This window comes from Zonotrichia leucophrys, chromosome 3, assembly GCF_028769735.1.
Source record: "Zonotrichia leucophrys gambelii isolate GWCS_2022_RI chromosome 3, RI_Zleu_2.0, whole genome shotgun sequence".
Classification (NCBI taxonomy): domain Eukaryota; kingdom Metazoa; phylum Chordata; class Aves; order Passeriformes; family Passerellidae; genus Zonotrichia; species Zonotrichia leucophrys.
In genome coordinates this window covers 89,509,555-89,533,444 of record NC_088172.1, presented here as the reverse complement: position 1 = coordinate 89,533,444, position 23,890 = coordinate 89,509,555, and the positions used below count along the sequence as shown (strand labels likewise).

General features: G+C 39.3%; 1 protein-coding gene across 1 annotated transcript in view; it reads right to left on the bottom strand.

The window, feature by feature from the left end:
- PPP3R1 (protein phosphatase 3 regulatory subunit B, alpha) overlaps positions 1-17,271 on the bottom strand; it is a 38,636-nt gene extending 21,365 nt beyond the window's left edge. The window contains exon 1 of the mRNA XM_064709203.1: positions 17,046-17,271. Within this exon, the coding sequence (XP_064565273.1) occupies positions 17,046-17,048 (3 nt within the window). The 5' untranslated portion in view covers positions 17,049-17,271. The remainder of the gene's footprint in view (positions 1-17,045) is intronic.
- Between the last annotated feature and the right edge of the window lie 6,619 nt (positions 17,272-23,890).

Here is a 23,890-nt window from a genome sequence, read left to right as displayed (position 1 = left end):
GCAGAGAGAGCGCAACTCTCCTAAAAAGCTCCTCCTCGAATTAGCAGTTCTTCAATACAAGACTTGTACTCAAAGAAAATAAATCCATCTCGGAGATTCTTACATTCATACTAATGTTGAGTTGGATTTTGTGATGCAAAAATTAAGCAAAGCCAAGAAATTAGAAGACATTGAATAAGAAGGCCTGTGGAAGTTCAAGAAACTTATCAGCGGTGATAGTTTCACTGCTGATCCCAAATTATCAGCTTGTTTTCTAAGTTCATGTCCTAAAGAAGGAATTAAAGACACACATAAAAATTGATGTGAGGTGACACCCACCTCACATTCAGTAAGATCAAAAATTAAATATCTCCTAGCAGTGAGCTAGACTACACTCGCCAATCTTGCATTATGTTTTCAGGTCATCAACAAGTCCAGTCTATCCTGAAGCTAGGACAGTATGACAGTGGTTTAAGATCCAAGACTTCCAAGCTGAATCCAGCTCAAATGACAATTCATTCCATCTTGAGGACTACAGTACAATTTTCACCACCTCAAGTCTGCTTATGTTCCATTCATTGTTGTAACCAAAGTCCACGACATTCCACAGTTATTACCTTGGTTATCCAAAAATCCAATATATTTTCTGGCACTGGACTATCCTATCTGGGCACCTTGCTACCCTTTGGTGCGAGCTTTCCACATGTACAACAGAAAGAATTAAAGAGGGTACAAACGAGCAACAAATTCTTACAGGTTATTCAGAAAAGTCATGGATTAAAGTAAAGTAAATAAGTAAAGAAAGACAGGAAAACAGAGAAGCAACAATAATGATACCAGGTAAATAGCACAGACAAGAAGTATGACAGTACAGGACTTGGGCACTCCACTGGTATGTAAGAGTTGCACTTCTCCGAGTAAAACTTGTCATCAAAATCAGTAACTCTTGTTATGAACAGAACTCGAATAGCTAGAAGTAGCAACATATATTGAACTCACAGAATGGCACAAGTAATGAAAGAAATCTGTTTTAGTATTTCTTAACCAAATAAATCTTTTCAATGGTCTACATGGAAAAGAATGAACAGTATTCTTATGGAAGAATATCCACCACTTTTTCTTTAATTCTTTAGTCAACCAGCAACAAGATGCATATTGCAGCAATATATTATAGTTATTTTCTCCTGGACCCCTGAAGATATAGCTACAAAACCAAGCCATGAAAATTATGAACTGACCTTTAATGCTGGTATTTAGATTATCTTGGGTATAACCACACAGTACATGCAGGACAACAAGAACAATCAGTGTCTCTATCAGCCTCAGTCAGCCTGGGCTCTTGCAAGGCAGGCCCTGCTTTACCAATCTCATCTCCTTCTACGGCAAGGTGTCCCACTGAGCACATGAAGGCAAGGCTGTGGATGTCATTTACCTGCACTTTAGGAATGCCTTTGACACTTGTCTCCCACAGCATTCTCTCGGAGGAACTGTCTGCACAAGGCTCAGGTGGGCCAGGAGTTCACTGGGTAAAAGAACTCCCTGGATGGCCAAGCCAAGAGTGGTGGTGAATGGTGTTGTATTCAGCTGCAGGCCTGTCACCAGCTCCCCAGGGCTCAGTTTTGGGGCAGGTCATATTTAATACCTTTGTCGATGACATGGACAAGAGGATCGAGGGTACTCAGTCATTCTGCAGATGACACTATGGGAGTTGTGTTCTGTTGGAGGGTAGGAAGGTCCTGCAAAAGGGATCTGGACAGGCTGAATCAATGGGCCAAGGCCAATGGTACGAGTTCAACAAGGTGAAGTGCCAGGTCCTGCCCTGGGGTCACAAGCCCAGACAGCACCACAGGCTGGGGGAAAAGTAGCTGGAAAGTGTCCCAGCAGAAAGTGACATGGTGGTGTTGACTGACAGCAGTGTGTGCCCAGGTGGCCAGAAGGCCAATGGCATCCTGTCTGGATCAGGAATAGTGTGGCCAGCAGAACCAGGAACTTCATTCTTCCCCTGTGCTTGGCACTGGAGACACCTCAAAACCTATATCCAGTTCTGGGTCCCTCACTTCAAAAAGGACATTGAGGTTCTGAAGCATGTCCAGAGAAGGTTTGGAATCTAGGTCCCATGAGGAGCTGCTGAGGGAGCTGGGGAAAAAGGAGGTTCAGAGGGGACTTTATCTCGCTATTCATTTGAGATTAAAAAGAAATCTTACAGTTACATTTAGTTCACATATTGCTGTCCAAGTAATTTAAGGTTTCCTTTAAATTGGTAGAGGATTTACTGGCAGGCACAATTTCAAAGAGGCCACACCTATCTAGCATAATACATCCACATCTCCCTAACATCTGTTACAATTCCACCCAGTAGTTTAAAACTAGTGATGCAAGCCAGTCAACATATTCTTCCATTCCACCTTCACGTTTGGAAATAACTTCCATTTAGATACATAAACTGTGTTCTCCCCTACATCTGCCAACCATCATCCCTTGAAATTTTATAGTAACTTTTTCTGGGTGCATTCAGATACATTTCTTGTAAAGTTTACCAGAAATCTGATAAACAATTGAACTTGCATCAGCGCTCAGCTTTTATGTATGATATTAAAGGTGAAACCATAAAGGTACAACAGACAGGTCTTACTGTTGTTAACAGGTCTTACTGTTATTGTCAGCTGTTGTTTATACTCTAACTCAATACCTCACCTGTGAATACTAATCAACAGCAAACATCAAGGAAGGCTGTAAGCATTTTACATAGAGAAAACAGAACACCTCAGGGGGAAAAAAAATCATAAACAAAACCACAAAACCAAACACAGCTTCTTTTAACTTACCTTGGAAAGAAGATTTCAAGTTTTAAATGTGTTACCCCTGAAGCAGCCTAAACTTTTAATCCTGCCTCTAGATAAAATAATCTGTGACCTTCAGTACAGAAGGAACTCAAAAAAAGATTAATACCTAATTCTTCAACATATTTAAATTGCAGACATCAGAGATAATGAACCAAGGCAAAGGGGATTGGTGGATTTGGGATTACAGTAGAGATCAAGTCAGGTTAAAGCCGTTACAGCATTCTGGCATCGCTTCTTTCAAGTATGCCGAGTGTTATAATTCCCTTTGCCACAATAAAAAAAAAGTCTAATTTAAAAAACCAAACAAACTAACAAAAAAAGCAAAAAACCACCGAAACACCATCCCCTTATTTTAAGTAAGTGATGATTCCTTAGAAGAGTCTCCCCTTTTGCATGCATGTCAGGTTCTACCACATCCCCTTTTTGGATACAAGAGGCAAGAAAGACTGTCCAAGTCTTAGGAAAAGCCCACAGTTTACTCCTTAGTCACCATCTAATCCAGTCATGTCTCTCCTCAAGCTTCATCAGTCATTTTAAGGGAAGATACTTGTCCCCTGGCTGGCAGTTGGCCAGTAACTTCTGCTATGCTTTATTTAAACACTTCACTGTCCACGGGTCTCCTCCAATGTGAGATATTAATGGCTTAAGGCCATCACAGTCAAGTAACCATTCTAGGATATCACAGGGAAGCCCTAAACCAATGAAGCACAAAGCAAAACCAATGTTAGTGATGGCTCCTTTTGCCAAAGCCTCAAGCAGACAGAAAAATTAAAGGAATCAAGAATGTAACTTACAAGAGGATTCATCCTTTAATACACCATCTAGCTTTTTTAAGGGAAACATAACAATAAAAAAATGCATCTACTCAAATAGGATAACACCAATTTTTAAAATTTTCATGTTTTGAATTTCAAGTTTTCAGGACTGAAAAGCAATCTGTGAAGACTGTACACTCATAGCAGGGATTATATGATATATATTCATATACATCAATCCTATAGCATTCCCTATCTGAACTCCATTACACTTGCTCAGCTTCCAACAAAAATCTAGACTTGTATGATATTGAAGGTATGATTAAGTAGTTGGTTTAATCATAGATCTCTACATGCAGACACAAACAATAGTTACTCACCTGCAGCGTCTCCCAGAAAAAGTCACCCAAGACAGAATGAGACATACAGACTCAGCAGAAATAACAAAGCAGTTTGCTAAATTGCTTAATAAGAAAGAATGACCAAAGATAAAAGCAGTTTTACTGCGAAGCCCTTTTCCTGAATTTGGAGGACAAAAGAAGCCATGAGGTCAGAGCCTACACTGATAATATCATTTACTAGGTATGTATGTATTCCCCTAAATCACCTCACACAACTTCAATGCAGACATAATAAAAACCTAAAAGATAACTAGATTACTGTAAACTTAACTCAATTGTCTCATCTGTAACATGTGAGACAACTTATATTTTCTGTTCCATTTTATGATCATCCTAATAGAGATTGCAGTATGTCAGATAGGTAATAAAAAGTGCTGGAAACAAACATAGTGAGTTTTTAAAACTAGGTACGGCAGAGAATAGGTTGTGCGACATTTAGAGAACTAACAAATTAATCTTGTTATTTGAAGGAGAAAAGCAAAACTTCATACATATGAAAAACCATAGAAAACAGTAAGAGCTCTCATTGTAAAAACCTGTAAAAACATCACAATCTGTAAATAAAACTTTAGAGAAAAATAGTGACAGAAACAAAAGTGTTAGCTTTATAAGCTAAGGTACATTTCACAATTTCATCTGGCAGTTCCCAGCTGCCACTCTTTAGCAGCAACCACCCAATCTGCTTATCCAATCACTTCAAAGCTCACATTTCTTAAGCTTGCATCACTCCGAAAAATTCTCAGAACCCTGCAATTTTAAGTGCATAAATGAATAATGAACTCTCAAAAAGCCAAGGAAAGGAGTTTCCCAGAAGGATTCTGAAGCAACACAACCTTTAGTAGGGGAACAAGAAAATTCTGCCACTCCTAATGAAGTCCTGATGCAATTAAGAGTTCACAATGGGAAGGCTTTGGGATTAACAGTATGTTCCTCCGTTGCTTCTGAAGGAGTCCCAGAAAAATTTGCAAGATAATAATTTATTTGTTACATTTAGCTTAATATACTGGTTTCACCTACAAAACTTCTTTCCACTTTTACAACACAGAGTGAAGCTTATTCAATTCCCTTAGCTAAAGAGCAGACCATGGCAACTGGTCCTTTTCGGCTTTAAAGACAATTGCAGTAAAGTTTCTCAATCAATCTACCCCATGACCCCATGTGCTGTTATATGGACTAACCCCACACTAGTCAAAATGAAACAAAGACCACACCGTCCAGAACATTTGTGGTGCAAGCAAAAACTAGGTAGAAAATGCAAATGACTGCAAAAGAATAGACACATCATATACTTTGGAAGTACACAGTGCAAAAGTTTCTCTAAGGAGTATGAGAGGAAACATTAAATGGGACTGAAGACTTTATCAAGTGACTGAGGTGTCCTGGGATTTTCAGTTAGGAGCCAACATCTTAACAAAGAAATTGCATTCACTTACATTTAATAAGATATTAAAGAGAAACAAAAAATCAAAGCATATCACACTGATCTTGTTTTCTTGTTTTTTGGGACAGTGATGGATATAAACTGGACATCAGACACTTAGGAACACCAATTTAATAATTTCATTAGTAGGAAGGACTGTTTCCCCCTTTGTGGGTGAATACGAACACAGAAAATCCAAGCAACTGCAAACAATAAATTGTGTCATATTCATGTGAAAGAACAACTTCAGATTTCGAAAAGTAAACTAACACAGAGGAAAAAGGGAACAAAACTTCATTCAAAACCTTAGGGCAAAACATGTAAGCATCACCAAGAACCTGGAAGTACTACAGAGTTCCACAATTTTGCCAGAAATTAAGATTATACCCAAGCTGTTATTTAGCACATCATACTCTGTCAAATGAAGAAAAGACAAAAGTACTCAGAAGAGTCAAAACACTCATTTTTGAAGGTAAAATACTCAGTAGGTAATTAAAGCTCTTTCAGCTTCTCTCTTGCTCAACAACAATTTGAAGATAAAACAAATTTTTCCCAGAAAACAGACAATGCTCTAAACTTCCACTTCAACACAAAGCAATAATGACCTCACCACTGGCTGACCTACATATAAATAGGTACAGAACAATTACTTTACAAGAAGATATTAACTTGATCTAAGCCATTGAAATACAATTTGCTATCTATATTCTCATGAGGCTGCTTTTAATTAGGCCAATTAAATTCTCAGCATTTCCAGTGACTATAAAATGAAAAAAAACCAAACTAGGAAGCTTCAGGCAGCAACTCTACAGACTACGCCCTGTAAAAAACTCTACCAAGTTAACTGGTATTTCAATATCCCTCCAAAATTAATAGTCAAAGAATTATACTCTCTGTAATATTTCCAAGTCAAGCACTCTTGCCACTGGATTAATGAGGAGTGTGAAATACAGGCTTTCATTTCTCTGCATTGTTTTTCAACCATGTCTAGTAGACTGTGGAAATCACAGTCACTTAAGGTATAGGACTTGCTTGCAAATTTAAACTTCTTTTTGAGTAATCTTCAAAAAACCAAAGGCTATCAATATCTATAGAATCAAAAGTTACCTCTTAAAAATATGAAATGTGATAGTCCAAATACAAGAAATGAGTAAATTAAAGGGTAGCTCAGTCTTCTGAAGTTTCTGAACTTCTGGATTGGCTTGTACAAAGAAGACATTTAACTCCAAAAGCCTGAACTCTACAGGCAGAAAAAAGCCCAATATCCATTAGATCGGTTTCCTACTACTACACTTCAGCAATGCAGCGAAGATTAAAAAGGAGTAAGAACATTTCTCTTTGCAGAGGGTTTTTCCAAAAAGCAGAAAAGGAGCTACAGCAGTCACAGAACCCCAAACAAAGAAAATAAATCTCAACCCTAATTTCTGCAAGAAATGACTACAGATCCTCATGCCTGATTAGGCTGAGACAAATATGAAAGATAAGAATTTAGCCAGAAATGAATTGTAGCATGTTGTCCTCTGACAGCAAGTAACGAACATACAAATTACTATATTTGTTAATATATAATTCTGTAACTAGTTATATATATCCATTAATGTCACATAATTAATGTGTTTCTTCCTCATGCAGCTAGCAAAGGTCCCTTGCCACAGACTGTTAACAAACTCGAGCAAGGAAAGTATGGAAGATCACTATCAGTTAGAAAATGAGTTTAGGTGGATTCTTTTTCTAGGGGAGTTTAGACAGTAGATTCACTGCAAGTGATATTTATAGAGGGCAAAGAAAATACCAAAGATATATTAACAGATTACACTGCATCATATAACAGCATTATGATACTTAAAAGACTCTACTGCAGTTCAACATAATTCCCTATTCACAGAAACAGTGAGGTTAGAAACAGTCAAGAACAGTATGACCTGCATATCTTTCTCTACCAATTGATTTTCCTAAGTTTTTAGATTTCAATAGTGTATTCAGCCATGTGTTAACTGCGAAGGGAAACGCTTTAGGAACAGTTGCACAGGTATTATAAATTAATCTGAAAAGGCCTGAAGCAAAGAAAACAAGATGATGCAGTTCTACTGCATACAACAGTTTAGTGGCAGTTTTAACAAACGTCCTTGAGCAGGAAAGTGTAAGTACCAATTCAGAAAGTATCAGTAATTCACAAGGCTCTACCACAAGGGGTTAGAACAGAGTCAGGAAAGTCAGCACTGCACAGAAACAGGCTGCACAAGCAGATGCTGTCACCAGCCTTTCTTCCCATGTAAGAAATGTAAAAACAGTTCAATACCACTTGGGAAGTCAAAAAGGGAAATCTAAGTTTGAAAGGATATAAATGTCTTACAGCCCAACAGCTGCCCAACAAGAAGAGAGAAAGAGGAAACAGGATGATTAAAAAGAAGATCACAAAGCAGGCAAAATGTCATTCAGGCTCCATCACAAAAGAGATTGAAGAACATTGTGAAGAATTTTGAAAATGACACATACCTCAAAACAAAAAAGACAGTTCAAAAATGGGATTTGATTTCACAAACTGACATGAACAAAAAACAATCAAGGAGGCAAAGATGCAGAACTGAGCAAGATATGCAAATCAAAGGAAGAACCAGTTTGTGCTGAAGGGGAATTGTTGCATAGAAACACAATCTGAAATATTAAGATTTTTTTCATTCTCAACCTGTTAGCACTAATCTAGTTTTGTCTTTTGCTTTTTAACTAAAGGAAAATAACTTAATCAGCACTTGCAGCTGTCAGCTAATAAATGGAAACATTTTAACAAGTTCTGGTTTAGTTTATGCTATTCAAGGATTCACAAAGAATAAAAATGAATCATATGGTTTGAAAACAGGTCCTACCAACACTATGATCCAAAACAGAGGGATCAAATTCACTGTAATTATCAAGAAATTTACAAAACATTAAACAGGTCTTTTTGCCATCACCAGCTTCTATTCTAAAATGAATCCTTAATTTCCAGCACTCAAGAATTTTCCACAAATTAGAAACTGGTGTTCTGAAGATGCATTATAAATTTCCAAAGTCTTCCAATTATCACAAATTTCCCAGTAAAATTAAAGCAAAATGGAACATAATAAAACACAACCCCCCCCCAAAAAAAAAAAAAACAACCCCACAACAACACAAGTGCTTTTTAAATTAAGATTGTCCCCACTATGGAATACTTGAAACCTTCAGACAAGTTTTCTTTTTATGAAATGCGTCATAGAGAAAGTACTGACTATTTTTAGTCATAACACTGAGGTGATGTCCATTCAGGAGTTTGTTATATTAAGTAATACTCAAATGCTATTTAGAAGAATATTTTAGGTTAAGTTCTTCAGGACAGGAACTGGTTTATTTGTTACAAACAGGAATGCAAATATTGAGTATCAATTTTCCTACAAGCTAGTAATAGGGTACTCAAGGGATTACATTAGAAGTCCAAACCAATTTCAGTAACTTATAAACATTCACGTCAAATGTTTGAAGAATTATCCAAAATATCATTACCAGAATAGTTCTAAGATATCTAAACTAAAAATTCACAGCATTTGCTAAAGATTGCTTAATCTTGACAGAACTCAAGGCTTATTAATTGCTGTAACTGACAATACAACCATAAACAGCTGTCCTGAAGAGCCATAAATTTTCTTAAGTAGTAAATGTACATAAAGTTGTAAATGTATGTAAAAGCAAGCACAAGAGTACACACAGTGCAGCACTAAAAAAATTACTGGTATTTATAGGGTCTACAGGTTCCAAAAGAAGTCCAGCAGATGCACCTCTGCAGAACCCCAGGGACCTCCAGTCATAATTACCAGTTGCTCACAATCAAGAATCCAGTCCACAGCGCCGTGGAAAGACTGACACAATTGTGCATGTAATCACAACCTGTCCACAGAACCACAGGCCACCATTTTTCTGCTATTCACCATCTTATTTCTTCATGTGCCATACTTTCAAAAACTTGCAGTTTGTAAGCATTAAAGGCAGTATATAATGCATATACATTTGCATATTAGGCTGTAATACAAACTGCAAATCAATCTACTACAATCAGTTTGTAACTTTAAACAAAGCCATTTAGCAACTCTTTGTGAAACACTGGGCGACAAGGCTTGACTTGACACAACATTTACTGCACTGCACTGATGCTACACAATATCTCTGAGAAAGTAGTAAAACTACTACTAAAACTCATCCTTTCTCCAAAACCAATTTTTCTGGAATCTTTAGTTGTTCTGCCCCCTGCTATAGACCAGTACACTATTACTACCTAATTACATAAAAATGCCTACATCTAAACCCACCATCTTCTCATTCTGCTCCATTTTAGACCCCTTTACTCACATGACTTGTTTTCTCACCACTAAAGGGTACCTGGCCACCTTTTAACTCATCATTCCATTTTTTCAAGGCCCCTCAAAAGAGGATTTTTCAGAACTGACCTTCAGCAAAACTCAGCTGCATCTCTAGAGCTGCACTATAATATTCAAGAGTACACAAGATTCAAACTTACTAACCTTTCATATTTTACAAATTACATTTATCTGATTTTTCAATGCATTTCAATCAAATTTGTTTGTCTGAAAACAAACAAACAAACAAAAAAAGCCCCTAACACCAGTGGTACCTCCTGCAAATGCATTAGTCTAATTAATAAAATAAACAGTGTTTTGAATAAAATATTTCAGGAAAACTAACACTGTTTTTATAACAATAACTCGACAAATTTAATAGGTGGCAAACAGGTATTTTAGTTGATACTTCTGAGAAGAAAAGTTATTAGAGTGCCAAGATAGTCTACTTGAGTCCAATATAAAAATCAAGTCTATTTATTCATCTGACATTTTTACTACTGCTGCTTAGAAGTTCTCCTATTTATCACAGATTTTTTCCAGACCTTTTAGTAGATCTACATGCAATCAAGCTTTAATCTAAAAAAAATCTGTGAAGTGTCACTTTAGCATTATCAACAAAACTGACCAATGACTGCTCAAATACTACTTGTTAGCAGCGGCTCAATACTAAATTAAACTTCCCAAGGGAACATTTTATATACACAAAACTGAAAAGCTGTTCAGTCATCATGCCTACGAGATACATGAGTTCTCCTTCACATGCTCAGGTCTGAAGCATAGCCATGGAGTTTATTGAAAAAGAAACCCCAACAGCAAACCAAACTAAACTCCTTTTAAAGTCCTTTCTGCTAGTCATAGTGTCATTCAGCAGAGGGAATTCCAGTGACATTTTTAACTTCAGTGACGCTATTCAGAACCTACACAGTCAGCAGTGAAACAAGTTGGTTTTTGTTTTGTCCTTTACCACTTATTACAAAAAAAACCCAAAACATCTCATAAATGCACACAGAGGAGATACTCACAGGGTAACAACAGAGAAGAGGTAGAAAAAGAGTCCTGTAGTTTCCAGCTGATGAAAATAAGAGGTAAAAATCTCCGTATTTGTCACAAATACATCAGAGGAAGAAAATGTTCCACAGCATTTAAAGATGATACTGGTCTAGGGTTGTAGTCTAGTGAGAATCACAGCTCCATCCACTTTTCCAGTAGCTTCGTTTCCTCCCAGAACATATCAACCCTGGGCTTTCTATCTGTTGTCCCATTGATTCCTCTCCTGCCACTCACAAATTCTGACTGAATTGCTTCCATAAATGTCTTACTACATTTTTTTTAAATTCCCCTTACCTAAGTTAGGAACTATTGTAACTTTAAGCTGACTCAAGCTTCAGTTCTGTGCCTTAAGTTTGCTTTAAAATGCTCATCAACACAGACTTTGCAAATATGATGCACTGACACAACCTGTTTACAGCTCGAAAGCTAAGATTTTTAATGGCAGTTCCTAAGAAATGCTGCCTTTAACCCAACACATTTAACGGTTTCCAAGACTTCTGTAATGCAGTTAAGGATTATTTCTATCACTCGGTTTCTTCCTTAATTGTGGAACAGAGTATCAACAGCAGGGCCAAATGACTGTCAAGTTACAAGTGAGTCAGATATAGTCTCCAGCCTGTTTTATATCATCAACACAGTTTTGCCCAAACAGTTAAAGTGCTTGTAGCAACATATAAAACACTGTCTACACGGAAAAAGCCTAATAAAGTATAGCTATCAAATTAAAATTTTCAAGCTACACAAAATGTCAAAATTAAGAAGAAATGACAGTCCAGAAATTACTTCACTTGAAAGATGGTGGTTTTATTCTTAGACACACCTGAAATTTAAAAAAACCCCAACTCTCCACAGATTTCTGCCATTCAAATTATATATGTAAAACCTGAATAGAGACAAGACATAATTTAAGCTTAGCCCTCGTTAAAATAATCTTAATATTACTAAATACATTGTTTCATCCAGTGACCAAAAAAATCTAGCTACATCATTGCACTGCATGCACAAATTGTATGCACAAATTCTACCCCAAGTAGAATATGCTGCTTCTAGTCCTGGACTTTCCCAGAATACCTGAACTGGTATATCAAAAGATCTGTCACAGATTAAAAAACATTGGTGCACGTCCAAGACTTTCCCACTTCATTCAGCACATTAAGGCAATCTCTGCAGCTGATCTTTCTGACACTGCTGGTGTCAAGATTACTTGAGGCCACTGACAACTAAGAAACAGAGTAGCTTCTGCAAGATATTAAAGGCCTATCTCCAGCTCTAATCTCAAAAAGCAGTCACTTAAGTGGCTAAACACTGTTACAAAGATGTTGGAAGAAGGCAGCCAGTAACTACTGAACACCATCACATGCCTTAAGCCAAATGGACAATGCACAGCACATGCTCTAGTGGCTGCATTTCAACTCCAAATCCCTAGACCCCTAAATTTGTAACAGTTTATTTGATTTAGACATATTTATTTTCAAAGCTACAAACACACATTGCCAGTATCACATACTAATGCTAACTTCTAAACAACAACAAGGACCTAGGATAAGTTTATTACCCTGCCATGACCTCGACCTGTTCCATTTACAGAACAAGGTCAATATTTACCAGCTTCACAAGAGCATAGCAAGTTAAATTCTTACCGTTTTTGGGAAAGAAAGAACATATTTAAGTAATTTATATAATCATGTCAGCCAAAAAAATTCCAACTGTTTAAGAGTTCCAACTTTTCTATATTTCAATTAACATAGGCCTGAGAATCAAACAAGATGCTTATTTTTTAATGTTATCCTGCTCAGAGGTTCCAGCTGCGTAACCTTTAAGCACAAGCACTTTTTATTCCTCTTTTGATGCCGACATATTCCTCTCATCATTCCTTCCCCACCATCTCAATTTTTACTCCCTCATCCTCACGGTGCTCACTCCTCCCACAGCAGAAGACTTGCATCATGACAAGGACATCACACAGTAGCAACTTCTCTGTTTCTGCTGATTCTGGCAAAGAAATAGCATGTAGGAAGTATGGAAAACAGCCAGTCTCCTTTACTCCCAAGGAACATACAGGAATAAAAAAGGTCAGGAAAACAGAAAAATATATAGTCCAGAAGCAAACAACAATGGAAAACTGGAAAATGTGTCACTATACGAACTGGCTGCCAATGAACAAAGAACTGTTCTAATTTTTTATTAATCTGTCTCCTAATTACAACTTGACAAATGATATTACACAGAGAAGGGAAAACAGGCTTGGCAAGGAAGAGGAGGGGCAAGGAAATCGAGAGCAAATTGTTTTCAAGAAGTCACATATTAGCTCAAATTACAAAAAAATGTTTTTTCATTAAAACAATTTTTTATCATCATTTCATATAGTTACACCAAAGTCTTTGGAATCATGGAATCAGTTCGGTTGGAAAAGACTTCTGAGATCACTGAGCCCAGCCTACAGAATGTTACGCTCAACTGCTACTCAGATTTAAAATGTTTTAGGAGAGGATACAGTTTTCTGTAGTGAAACACTGCTAAATACAGGCAGCAAAAATGGGGAGGGAAAGCAAAACAATTCTTCAAACCAGAAGAATAAAAATCATAGTAATGTGAAAAATCTTATGCAAGATTAATATATGAATTACAGTAGAAGAACACTATTAAGGACACCTACAATTAAAAAAAGCTATTTCTTCTGTAACACTGCCAGGTAAGCACCAATTCAGCACCCAGATTAAGGGGCTGGAGTATCTCTCTTAGAAGGAAAGGCTGAGGGAGCCAGGACCTAATCAATGTGTGTCAGTATCTGAAGGGAGTGCTCCAGAAGGATGAACCCAAGCAATAGGACAGAAACTGAGCAATGGGCAGAAACTGACGCACAGAAGTTCCACCTGAACGTGAGGAAGAAATTTTTACTGTGTAGTGACCGTGCACTGGAACAGAACACCCAGAGAAGGTGCGGAGTCTCCCTCCGCAGAGATATTCCAAACCATCTGGGTACAATCCCGTGCAATGCGCTCCAGGACAGCCCTGCTTGAGCAGGGAGGCTGAACCAGGTGACCCGTCGTGGAACCTTCCAACCTGACCCATTCTATGAGGTGGCAGAAGCAGACAGAGAGAAATGGTTTGGCATAAAAATGTGCATTTCTGCCTCATCTCATTTCCTTGGAAATACCAGAATTACAGAATTCTCTTTTTCTGGCACTGATAGACAGAGGACAGTCCCATCTACTTTAAGATATGAGCAAACCCCACAATTTAGGTGTTATTAATCCACTCCCTTAAAATTTTCCTTTCACCTGCTAAGCCAGATGCTTTAGGTCATGAATATACTGAAGATTCTGAGGTATGCCCGCCACAAACTACTTTCTCTTCAACTACTCAACTGTCATTGTCCTTATTGTTAAATTAATAGTTAAACCACATAAAAACAGAATCCTACTTCTACCACAGGAATGGTGATAAAATATAATTACTTTTTAAAAACTCTTTTTTTTCCCCTCTCTACCAACAGGCTCTATCTCCCTGTTTAGGAATAACTAGCTTTTTGTTCAGCTAATAAGCAAAGCATGTAACACCCTCCCCGCTAAATAGTAAAGAATTGTTTAAGATGGTCTTATGGGGTTTTTTTTTTGTCATTTTATTAAAAACCTACTTAGGAGGTTCTTTACTCCAATAATTTAGAACCAGTGTCAGATCAGTTCTGGAAAATGCACTAGAGGCTCTAGTATTCAAGTGAAGTGAGTCAAAACAACTGAATAAGAGACTAGTTAAGACAGATGCACAATGTAACATGTTTTGGGTGATTCCTGCAGAATTCTGGGGCGTCTGTACTACATCTATGAAGTTCAAGATCTGGATATGAACCAGAACACAGACCATCCCAAGAAGACAGAATTTATCTAAAACTAAGATCATTTAATACCTTTATCTGTGCTGTGTACCTTTTCCTAGAAAACACTACTCATAGGAAAAACTTGCTAAGTCAACTCTGACAAAAATAGCTTATCAACATTACTTCCAGCATTATGTAATGGACTCGTCATCATATGCTCTGACAGATTATTTTAGAACTGGCTATACCTAAACATCCAAAAGAACATTCTTTGACTCACTAGATGTTTTTGTTTTATCTCAAGCTACCTACTACAAACACAACAATACATTCACCTCTTTTTTCATGATTACTGTCAGCTCTCTCATTCTGCAAGAGCATAAAGGAAATGTTGTTCTAGACTGTGAAAAAGGAATTTCTCTAATACCATAAGGGTTGAAACAAGATGTACCCCATTAAAACTGAACTCTTTCAATTAGTCAGGAAAACATTCCCTGACTAATGACAAAAAAAAAAAAAAGAAGAATAGCAACTTAAATGCTGGGTGTGTTTTTCTGTTAATGTATCATTTTATATTGATTTTCAGACTAAAAGGCACCTAAGATCAGGTGGTACCAGAACCAGTGTAGTGATATAGCTACAGTAGTGCTATGCTTACTTGAGAAAACAAGCACCTCTACTGGCAGAGATAACATTCATAACATACCATCTTTTTTCCCGAGCATATATATTTCTACATTGCAATGCATCATACACGAACACTATTCAGGAAGCAATGAAGTCAATGATCAACATGATTACATCATCAAAAGATCATAAGAAAGCTTTAATTACAACAGAACGGATGAAAAAAAATAATCAAAGCTAATAATACATGAAAGTTAAGTTCATTAAAGTCTCCTGACACGCATATGGGCTTCACAGTTAAATAATAATTCTTTCCATTTATATATGTTAGCATGTCACTTATGGCAGGTCTTTGAGAACAAAATTTTCACAGAAGATCCAACTACTGGCAGGATGAACACAACTGTTGTGTGGAAAATGATCACTGTTCATGATGATCTATACATTCAAAGTAACTATCAGTATTGCAACCATGGCATAAGTGATAATAATTTTTTTAAGCCTCAAATTCATTAATACTTTGTTCTCGAAAGATGAACTTTTCTTTCTCCCCCAGTCTTGATGTGCTCGCAACCGAAACCAAAGATTTATATACTTCAAAACACTTCTCCAAATGCACATCTATTAAAGTGTACACAAAAAATCAGCCTGAGCATGGCATATTTGATTCTGCCACAACTTTATTTTTTAAAGGAAAGATTGCAATGCCTGCTTAAAAACAAAAGGAAACCTATTTTTGACTTCCAGGCCCTGTGAGGTCTAATGTGCATTGTGATAACCAGTTGGCCTCGCTCTGAAAGGGCTAAAAACAACAACAAAAAAAATTTAAACTACTTGTATTTCTCCAGCGGTAAAACCAAAATGTTGCCAGGTCTTCCTACAGCCAGGGTACTGGATAATTTAGGTTAAAATAAATGTTTATTAAAAAACAGGGCGTTGATTTCTTGGCAGCGGTGAAAAGCAGCAGACACCCCTAGTGTCGACGTAAAATACTACACGACTCCATACTGTATCTCCAGGTTAATTTTACAGCAGAAAAAAGGAAATTTAAACCCGTCATGATTGAAAAAACAAAGCGACTCTCGCGCACACACACACCTGGACACATCGCACTCCCGCAGACCCCGAGTACCCATCGTATGTGAAGTGTCAGCTTTCCGCCCCAGCCCAGTTACAGCGCACATTATCCCGTCCATTGGGCTACGTGCATTACAGCTTTCCGGTCCGCATACGAACAGCTATTGCTGCTGCACCGGGGGCGGGGGGAGAACCCCGCGGAGCTGCGAAACAACCCTCGCACGGCAGCGCCGCCGAGATCGCCGGAGTTTCGTTTGGAAACGGCTTCGGGGACCGACAGTGCCTCCGTGGAACAGACGAGTCGCAGCACGGGCAATGCGAATCCCCAGACCGGTCCCCCAGTAGGGTCGGGTGGGGGTGAGGTGAGAGGGTGCTGGGGAAGGGAAGGGCCGAGCCCGACTAGCGCTCCCAAGGCGGCGGAGGGAGGAGGCGGAGAGCCAGCGGGGTTCCGTGGGCGGCGGAGCAGAGCGGGGGATGCACCCGCCGCCGGGAAGAGCCGAGGAGGAAGCCCAAAGAGGCGCTCGCCCGCGGGAGGACGTGGACTGCCCGGGGGCGGGAGGAGCCGGGTCAGGGGCAGGGCAGCGCCGAGGCGGAGCGGTGGTGGGGCGGCGGGGGTGGGGGACCCGGCCCGGTCTGGAATATTCCAGCGGGACGGGAGCGGGGAGGGGGGAAGAGCTAGGGAGTGGAAGCGAGGGAGGGTCCTCACCATGGCGGCGGGTGGGCGTCAGGCGTCTCCCCCGCAGATGAATCCGCCGACCCCGGCCTCGCTGTGCGTTATCCGGCGTCACCGCCGCCGTTGGCACTCCCAGTCCGCTCCTGATCCCGCTGCCGATCCCGCTCCCGTCACTGCGGCAAAGGCTCCGCTGACCCGCGCACGGAGCGAACAAGCGAGGGAGGGGGCGCGAGCGGCGCTGGCGCGGGGCGGAGGGGGTGGGGCTCTCACATCCGGGTACTCCTCTGCGCCGGGGGGCGGGGCGAGGTCATGACATCATCGGCGGGGTGGGGAACTGGGAGTACAAAATGGCGGTGGGCCGGCTGTGGGGTTGTCAGGGGCGGAAGTGATTTTTGGGGTCATTGAGTCCAACTGTCAGCCCGACGCTGATACTGTAACTCTAAACAACTAAACTACATCACCCAGCACCAAGTCCAGGCGCCTCTTAAACACCTCCAGGGTTGGTGACTCCACCGTCTCCATCGGCAGTCCATTCCAATGTCTGGCTACCAGACCAGTAAAAAATCTTTTTTCCTACTCTCTAATCCCAATCTCCCCTGTCGCAGTTTGAGGCTGTTTTCTCAGGTCCCCTCGCTACAGGCAGGGCAGAAGAGGCCGGACTCCAGTTACTCGGAGAGAACAATGAGGCTCCCCCCTGAGCCTCCTCCAGGCTGAGCTACTCCAGGTCCCTCAGCTGCTCCTCAGGGCTTTTTGGGGCTGCCCGAAGGTCACTTTTAGTAGGCCTTTTGTGTTAAATGTTAACTACAAAACACAACTCTTTCTTTTCTTTTTGCTACTAAACCAGGACTGATCAGGCTGATGGCATACACTTTTTTTTTTTCTCCTTGTATGATTTGACAGATGAACGTGTGATCATTTTCAGTGCTGGGCCTGGCTGTGTGACTCTGGGTCTGCAGCGAATGGCTTGAAATGTCTTGAAAAGGACTCCAAAGATGCAGATTTCCTGACCTGGGCAGCAGATATAAGTACAAAAATAACTTAATAAACTCAAAGTTTATTGCTGCTACAGCTACTTGTGCTAACAATTATTATCTTTGCTCATTCAGGCCTCTGCCCAGGGAAAGGTTCCCTCAGGGAAACTGCCAGAGCTGCTGGTTGTCCTTGTTCTCCCAAACACCCTCTGCTTAGGCTGGCCTCCTTCAGCTATAAACTGCATATATATATTATTATTATTATATGCATAATTATTTTATATATATGTATGTGTGTGTTTGTGTGTGTGTGTATGTATGTATTTTTATAAGCTTTGCTGCTTCAGCTTCCTCATGTGACTTCTGTGTTCTGCAAAAGGGGAAAAAAAATCCACAGGAGGAAGCTCTGTGCAAGGAAGCATTTGGAAGCAAGCCTTTGAGAGGTGGCTGCTCTCCCTTTGTTCTGGTTGTTATTTTCCTCAGGTTTTTAATATTGTATTGCAAGAGGCTATCAAGGCTCAAAGTTGCTTGGTAAAGAATCAGAGAGTATTTAGTGTTGGAAGGGGCCTCTAGAGATCTAGTCCAACCCCCATATTTAACAGATTTTTAGAGTATGGTGTTTCAGTACTGCTAATAGTTAATTTTACAAAACTAAATAAATTGTGCAGTGATGAGATAATCCTTAAAAGTCTATGCATGTATCTTTGTTTCATGCCAGCTTTGTACCCTGCATAGTCTACAAAATAAAATGACTGAGTTGAATGCAAACTCAGATGAAGGATGTAGTCTCAGTAACTCCTTTGAGGCAAGATTTAGGGCAATGCAACTGCTTGCATAAGTAAGGCTTACCCTCAGGGAGTGATCTCTATATATTGTGAAGTTTTAAGTAGGCCAGATGACACCTTCAAAAACTTCTGTAAAGGGTAAAATAAAATAGTTAATAAAGAGGGTGTGGTTCCACATTTCCTTGGTGTTTTTGCCTTTCTCTGCTAAATGGGTTTATTTTGGAGCACCATGACACAGCATATAACACTGTAACAAATGAGGTGGGGATGAGAAAATAGTAATTGTGTATAGTTGTGTTGATACTGCCAAAGAGAAGACTTGGTACCATGTTGATGTTTTTCAGGTGTTTGTTCCTTGGCTCTCAATAGCTAGACACTTTGCCAGGGAAATGCAAATTAATTCTGTCAAGTTCAAGGTGAATGGTCAGCTAATTCATAGGAGAAGGGAAGACTGGATTGTTGCTTTAAAACCAGGTTGTTTTTTTAGGACCACAGCTGACAGCATGAACTTTCCAGTCTACAATGGAATATCTTCTCCCTTCAGCTCCTTCTGGAAGAGAAACTGCCTCATCACTGCTGCCCTATTAGTGGGAGTCTGAGCTGATCTAAGATTAGCAAAGATTACCTTTAGAGTGCATGGAGAAACCTGGAATCTTGAAATTAAATGCACAAATGCTAAGAGGAATGGGAATCTCCCATAGGGAGGTCTGCTCAGGGACCTACATAAATGAAGGGTGACTGTGGCATTCAAGAATAGATCAAAAGCTGTTCTGTTCTAGAAGACTGAAGCAAAGCAGAACAATAAATGTGCAGTTCTTAGAAACTGTTCATGACTGATGAATGTTCTGTTCCCAAACTGATATGCAGCAAGGGGGAAGTTTTAGCGGGAAGAACCAAGAGTGGGTCAGGGAGATTGCACAGAAAGGCCTGGCAAAAGTAACTAAGTGAAGGTGGTGGTGATGAGTGAAACTGAATGGTGGTGATTTGCACCAGAAGAAAACAAAACAAGCGCTAAAACATAAGTGTAAGATGTGAGTTAATAACAAATCAGCAAAACAGGCTGGTAAGAACCTGGGCCTGGCCACAGTGGGAGGTTATACACCAGGAAATGGTCTGGTCCAGGGAAGGAATTTTCTGCCTGTTTTTATTAACAAATACGGATGGTTAGGATGTCTCTTCTTTTGAGGGGAAAAAAACCTAATTGATAAGATGTCTAGGGATAAAATATTCCTAGATTTCACTAAAAGCTAGCATTAAAACTGATTGGCCTCTAGCAAAAAAGTAATAACTTGAGATCTCCAAGAGGAAAAGGAATTCTGATATAAAGCAGTCTTGCTTCTTGCATCTCTGTCATTGGAGCTGTATCTAGCAGATGTAAATCTGGAGTAAAAAATCAGCTAAATGAAATAGAAGGAAGCTAGAATTTCTATTGAATAATGTAATGAGATTAAAAGAAACAGAAATGAGGAACATAATACCTTATTTGTTACTTTTTTGAGTTCCAAGTAGACAGAGCCAAGAACTTAGGAAAATACAATTTTAATCTTGCAATGCAGTTATGTCGCTGCTAATAGTTTTGAACTTCTAGATGCAGTACAAAGAAGAACTAGTGCACTTTTAATTCCCTTCTTTTGTTTGAATGTGTCCAAGTTGCTTTTCTTTTATATCTAACTTCTAAAAGAAGTTAAAAGTGAAAGATGGTGTTTATTAGTGTGTAGGTAAGAGTCTGTAGAAAACCATGACTTGCATTTGATGATTTGCATTATGGTACCTGTATTTCTGACTAATATTTTTTAAAATATTGATATGTGATTTTTTTTTTAGAGTACGAGTCAGACATCGTTTTGTCATTTTTTGCTGGAAGTAAAGCTCGGCTGCAGCATAATTATAACCATTCAAACTAGGATGATAGCATCATGGAATCATTTGGATTGTAAGGGACCTTTAGGGACCACTTAGTCCAGCCAAGGGGCCACCTATGTCCACCATAAGCAGGGAAATCTTCAACTATGCCACGTTGTTTAGGGCCTGGTCCAGTCTGACCTTAAATATTCCTAGGGATGGGCCTTTCACCATCCCTCTGGGCCACCTGCTCCAGGGTCTTACCACCCTCACTGTAAAAACATCTGTCTCCATGTGGATGGAAACTGATAAGGCTACAGATAGGTAAATATGTAAACTCTGTATCAGTTTGGGATCTTCAATGTTGTTAACCATTGTGATGTGGCTTGCACAGTGCTTGACCTCATGCCTGGAAAACACAGTTTCTGTGCTGCTGCTTATGTGTCTGAGCTCTAGCTCATTTCATAGCATATTTCTTTGAAAGTGCTATTTATGATGCTCTGTCTCAAGTTTTTGAGGATTTTTTAATATCACATGTTTTTTTGATGTCCTGAGCATATTTTTCTTTGTCTTGCCTTGCGCTACTCTTCATATAAAAATTCCTGACTCACAAACCTTGCTGGATACAATTTGTCAGCATTCCCCTCTCTGTTATCCCAGGGTTAGGGCTGCCATCTAATTAAATAATCTTCTGTCCTGACCCTTAACAGGCTGTAAGCAGCTTTCCCAGCAAGGCAGGTAAACTCTTGGGACTGAGTGCAATAAAGCTTGAAATACAGTATTTTAAAGCATGTTTGTGTGTTCGTATGTAGTAGTGTTTTATAAAAATCAATAATCTCTTGTTCTTCTGTAGTTCTGTAAAAGGAAGAAAGGAAAGCAACTTATGAACTGGCTTTGAGAGAAAGTGCTTTCAGTTACTGTGGGTGAGGGAGGATGTACTTTATCAGCAAAAGAGGAAGCCTTTTCAGATAGAAATGAAAACTCTTTTCTCAGCATGTTTGAATTGCCCTATTAGTGTAGGTCCTGAACTCTTAATATCTGTGAAACTAATGCACCATATTGATTTATCATTTCAATTGCAATAAACCAATAATAAGCACTTCTGAAGATACAAAACCGACTAGAACTGACAAATGGTTGGAAGGATAATGTGCCTGTCATTGATCTCTCTTACTCCTACATCTGTCTTTTCAGGTGAAAGAAATCGAAGGGAACCTATCCTTATTTTCTGGCATATTTGTGAGAGCACGTATAAAGTACCAAGACTTGGGAGGAAAGGGAGATGATATTTTTCAGATTCAGTAAGGCACAGCTGAAAAAACTATCTAATGAAAGACCAGAATAATGCTGTGGGGGCACAGAAGCTTGTGAAGCTGTAGGTCATAGGGTGAGTTTTAGTTACCCATTGGTTTATTTTGTGTCACTGTGGGATGCTGGATTTCAAATTGCTAGAAGGGATGAAGATGTATGGTTGTCTCTTGCATATGTGCATTTACTGAAACAGTGCTTGTTAATGCTTCTGATCTGTGGATCTTGCTGCCCTAGGTGCTGTGAATTAAATCACCTGGTAGTAGGATTATTTGTTTTCAACTTTTGTTTGTCATTAACATGAATGGGCTGACTGCTCAAAGACCTTGCAACAAATAGAAGCAAGTGCTGGAATAGTGTTTGATTTTTTTTTTTCACTTATGTGCTTGTTTACAACCTTTGCAAAGTCTTACTTATTTTGCTTAATTCTGCTGGAGATTTATGTGTGTCAGTCTGACTTGTGAAGTTCCTACCTTCCTGCAGTAACTGACAAAGGCTGTAGAGACTGGCTGGCACAGATTGTTAGTGAGCTATTAATGTATGTAACTCCAATATTGAAGAAACAATCTCTTGAATTACTGTTTTATCACTGGTCATGTATTGGCTGACTGGTTCAGGTTTGGGCCAGTGCAAATTCTGACGGTGATGACTCAGGCAGTAAACTAGACCAATGATTTAATGGTAAAACAACAATCTTAACTGAAGCTATGCCAAAAGGTCTTTGTTCATTTTCTTTCTTGTAGCAAAGAGAAAACTAGGGAACTGCTTTGTTGCTGATCCTCTAACAGTTTGAGTTGGGGACAAATTTTGAATACCTGTTAGTAACCTGACACTTTCAAAACTAATCAGCATACATATTTTCCTGTGGAGTACCTTTTAGCATATCAGTATGTGTTGAAAGGAGTTAGTTAGTTAGTGCTAGGTTCTGTGTCTGTGATCCTCTTTTTGTTGTCATGGAGGACAAAAACAATGGCATTAACAAATGCTGTCTGTGGTGCAATATGTTAAATTGCATCTAGCTTAGTTGAGCATTTATTCCACAGCTTGTACTGCCATGATCTTTTTGCTCATGTAATCTGTTTTCGTTGGCAGTGCTGTCAGCAGTATGAAAAATTAAGTAGCATGTTAGAGTTTTCAAGGAAAACGTGATGCTGCATGATCACATATATTAATGTAAATGTTCAGAGCCCTTTAGCTGAGGCAATGAGACCACACTAAGAGTCACTTGTGTGTGGAATTCTCTGTTTAGGGTTGCTGTTCCATGCAGAGGCTCTTGGAAGTGCAGACTGAGGACTGTGTCATTTGTCATTGAGGCAGTATAACCCTCTATGCCAATAAGATATGTTTGCCACCGGATGGGATTTTTTTCTTTCCCAGGGAATTCAGAAGGTAATATTCTTTTCTCAAGGCGCAAAGCACCTGGCCTATCAACTGTGCCTGTCTGTCAGTGTTTGGATCAACATTGGACACCACCTTTTTCTTTTAATGGTAGTATTCAGGTATTTTGCACCTGCAGCACAGCACCAGAAAATCCCCTCAGCACTTTAGTGGTGTGTGGAAATTTCAGTAGAAAGTAAAATTGCACTCAAGCTGCTGGATGGGACTTCTGTGTTTTGTTCACATAAAGTACATTAAGGTCCTGAATCCCAAGCATTTAGACTTCCTAGGCTTTATGCTTGCTCTTTGTGCTTGTAACATGGTATAGTTAACCTAAGGAATCATAAATAGGTTTAGCTTCCTGGCATCCTCTTCCTCCTTAGAGGTACGTAATAGACTGCAGGTAACAGACTGCAACATTTTTGCAATGTGTGTGTGTCACTAAAGCTACTGGGAGCTCTTGCTTTGCACTGAAGTTAAAGAATCTATTACAGGAATTAAAAATTGGCGGGACTTGCTGTTAATCTCTGTTAATCTGCAGATTTTGAGTGATTTAAGTCTTTGGGCCTTCATCTCACAGAAGACTGTCTAATTA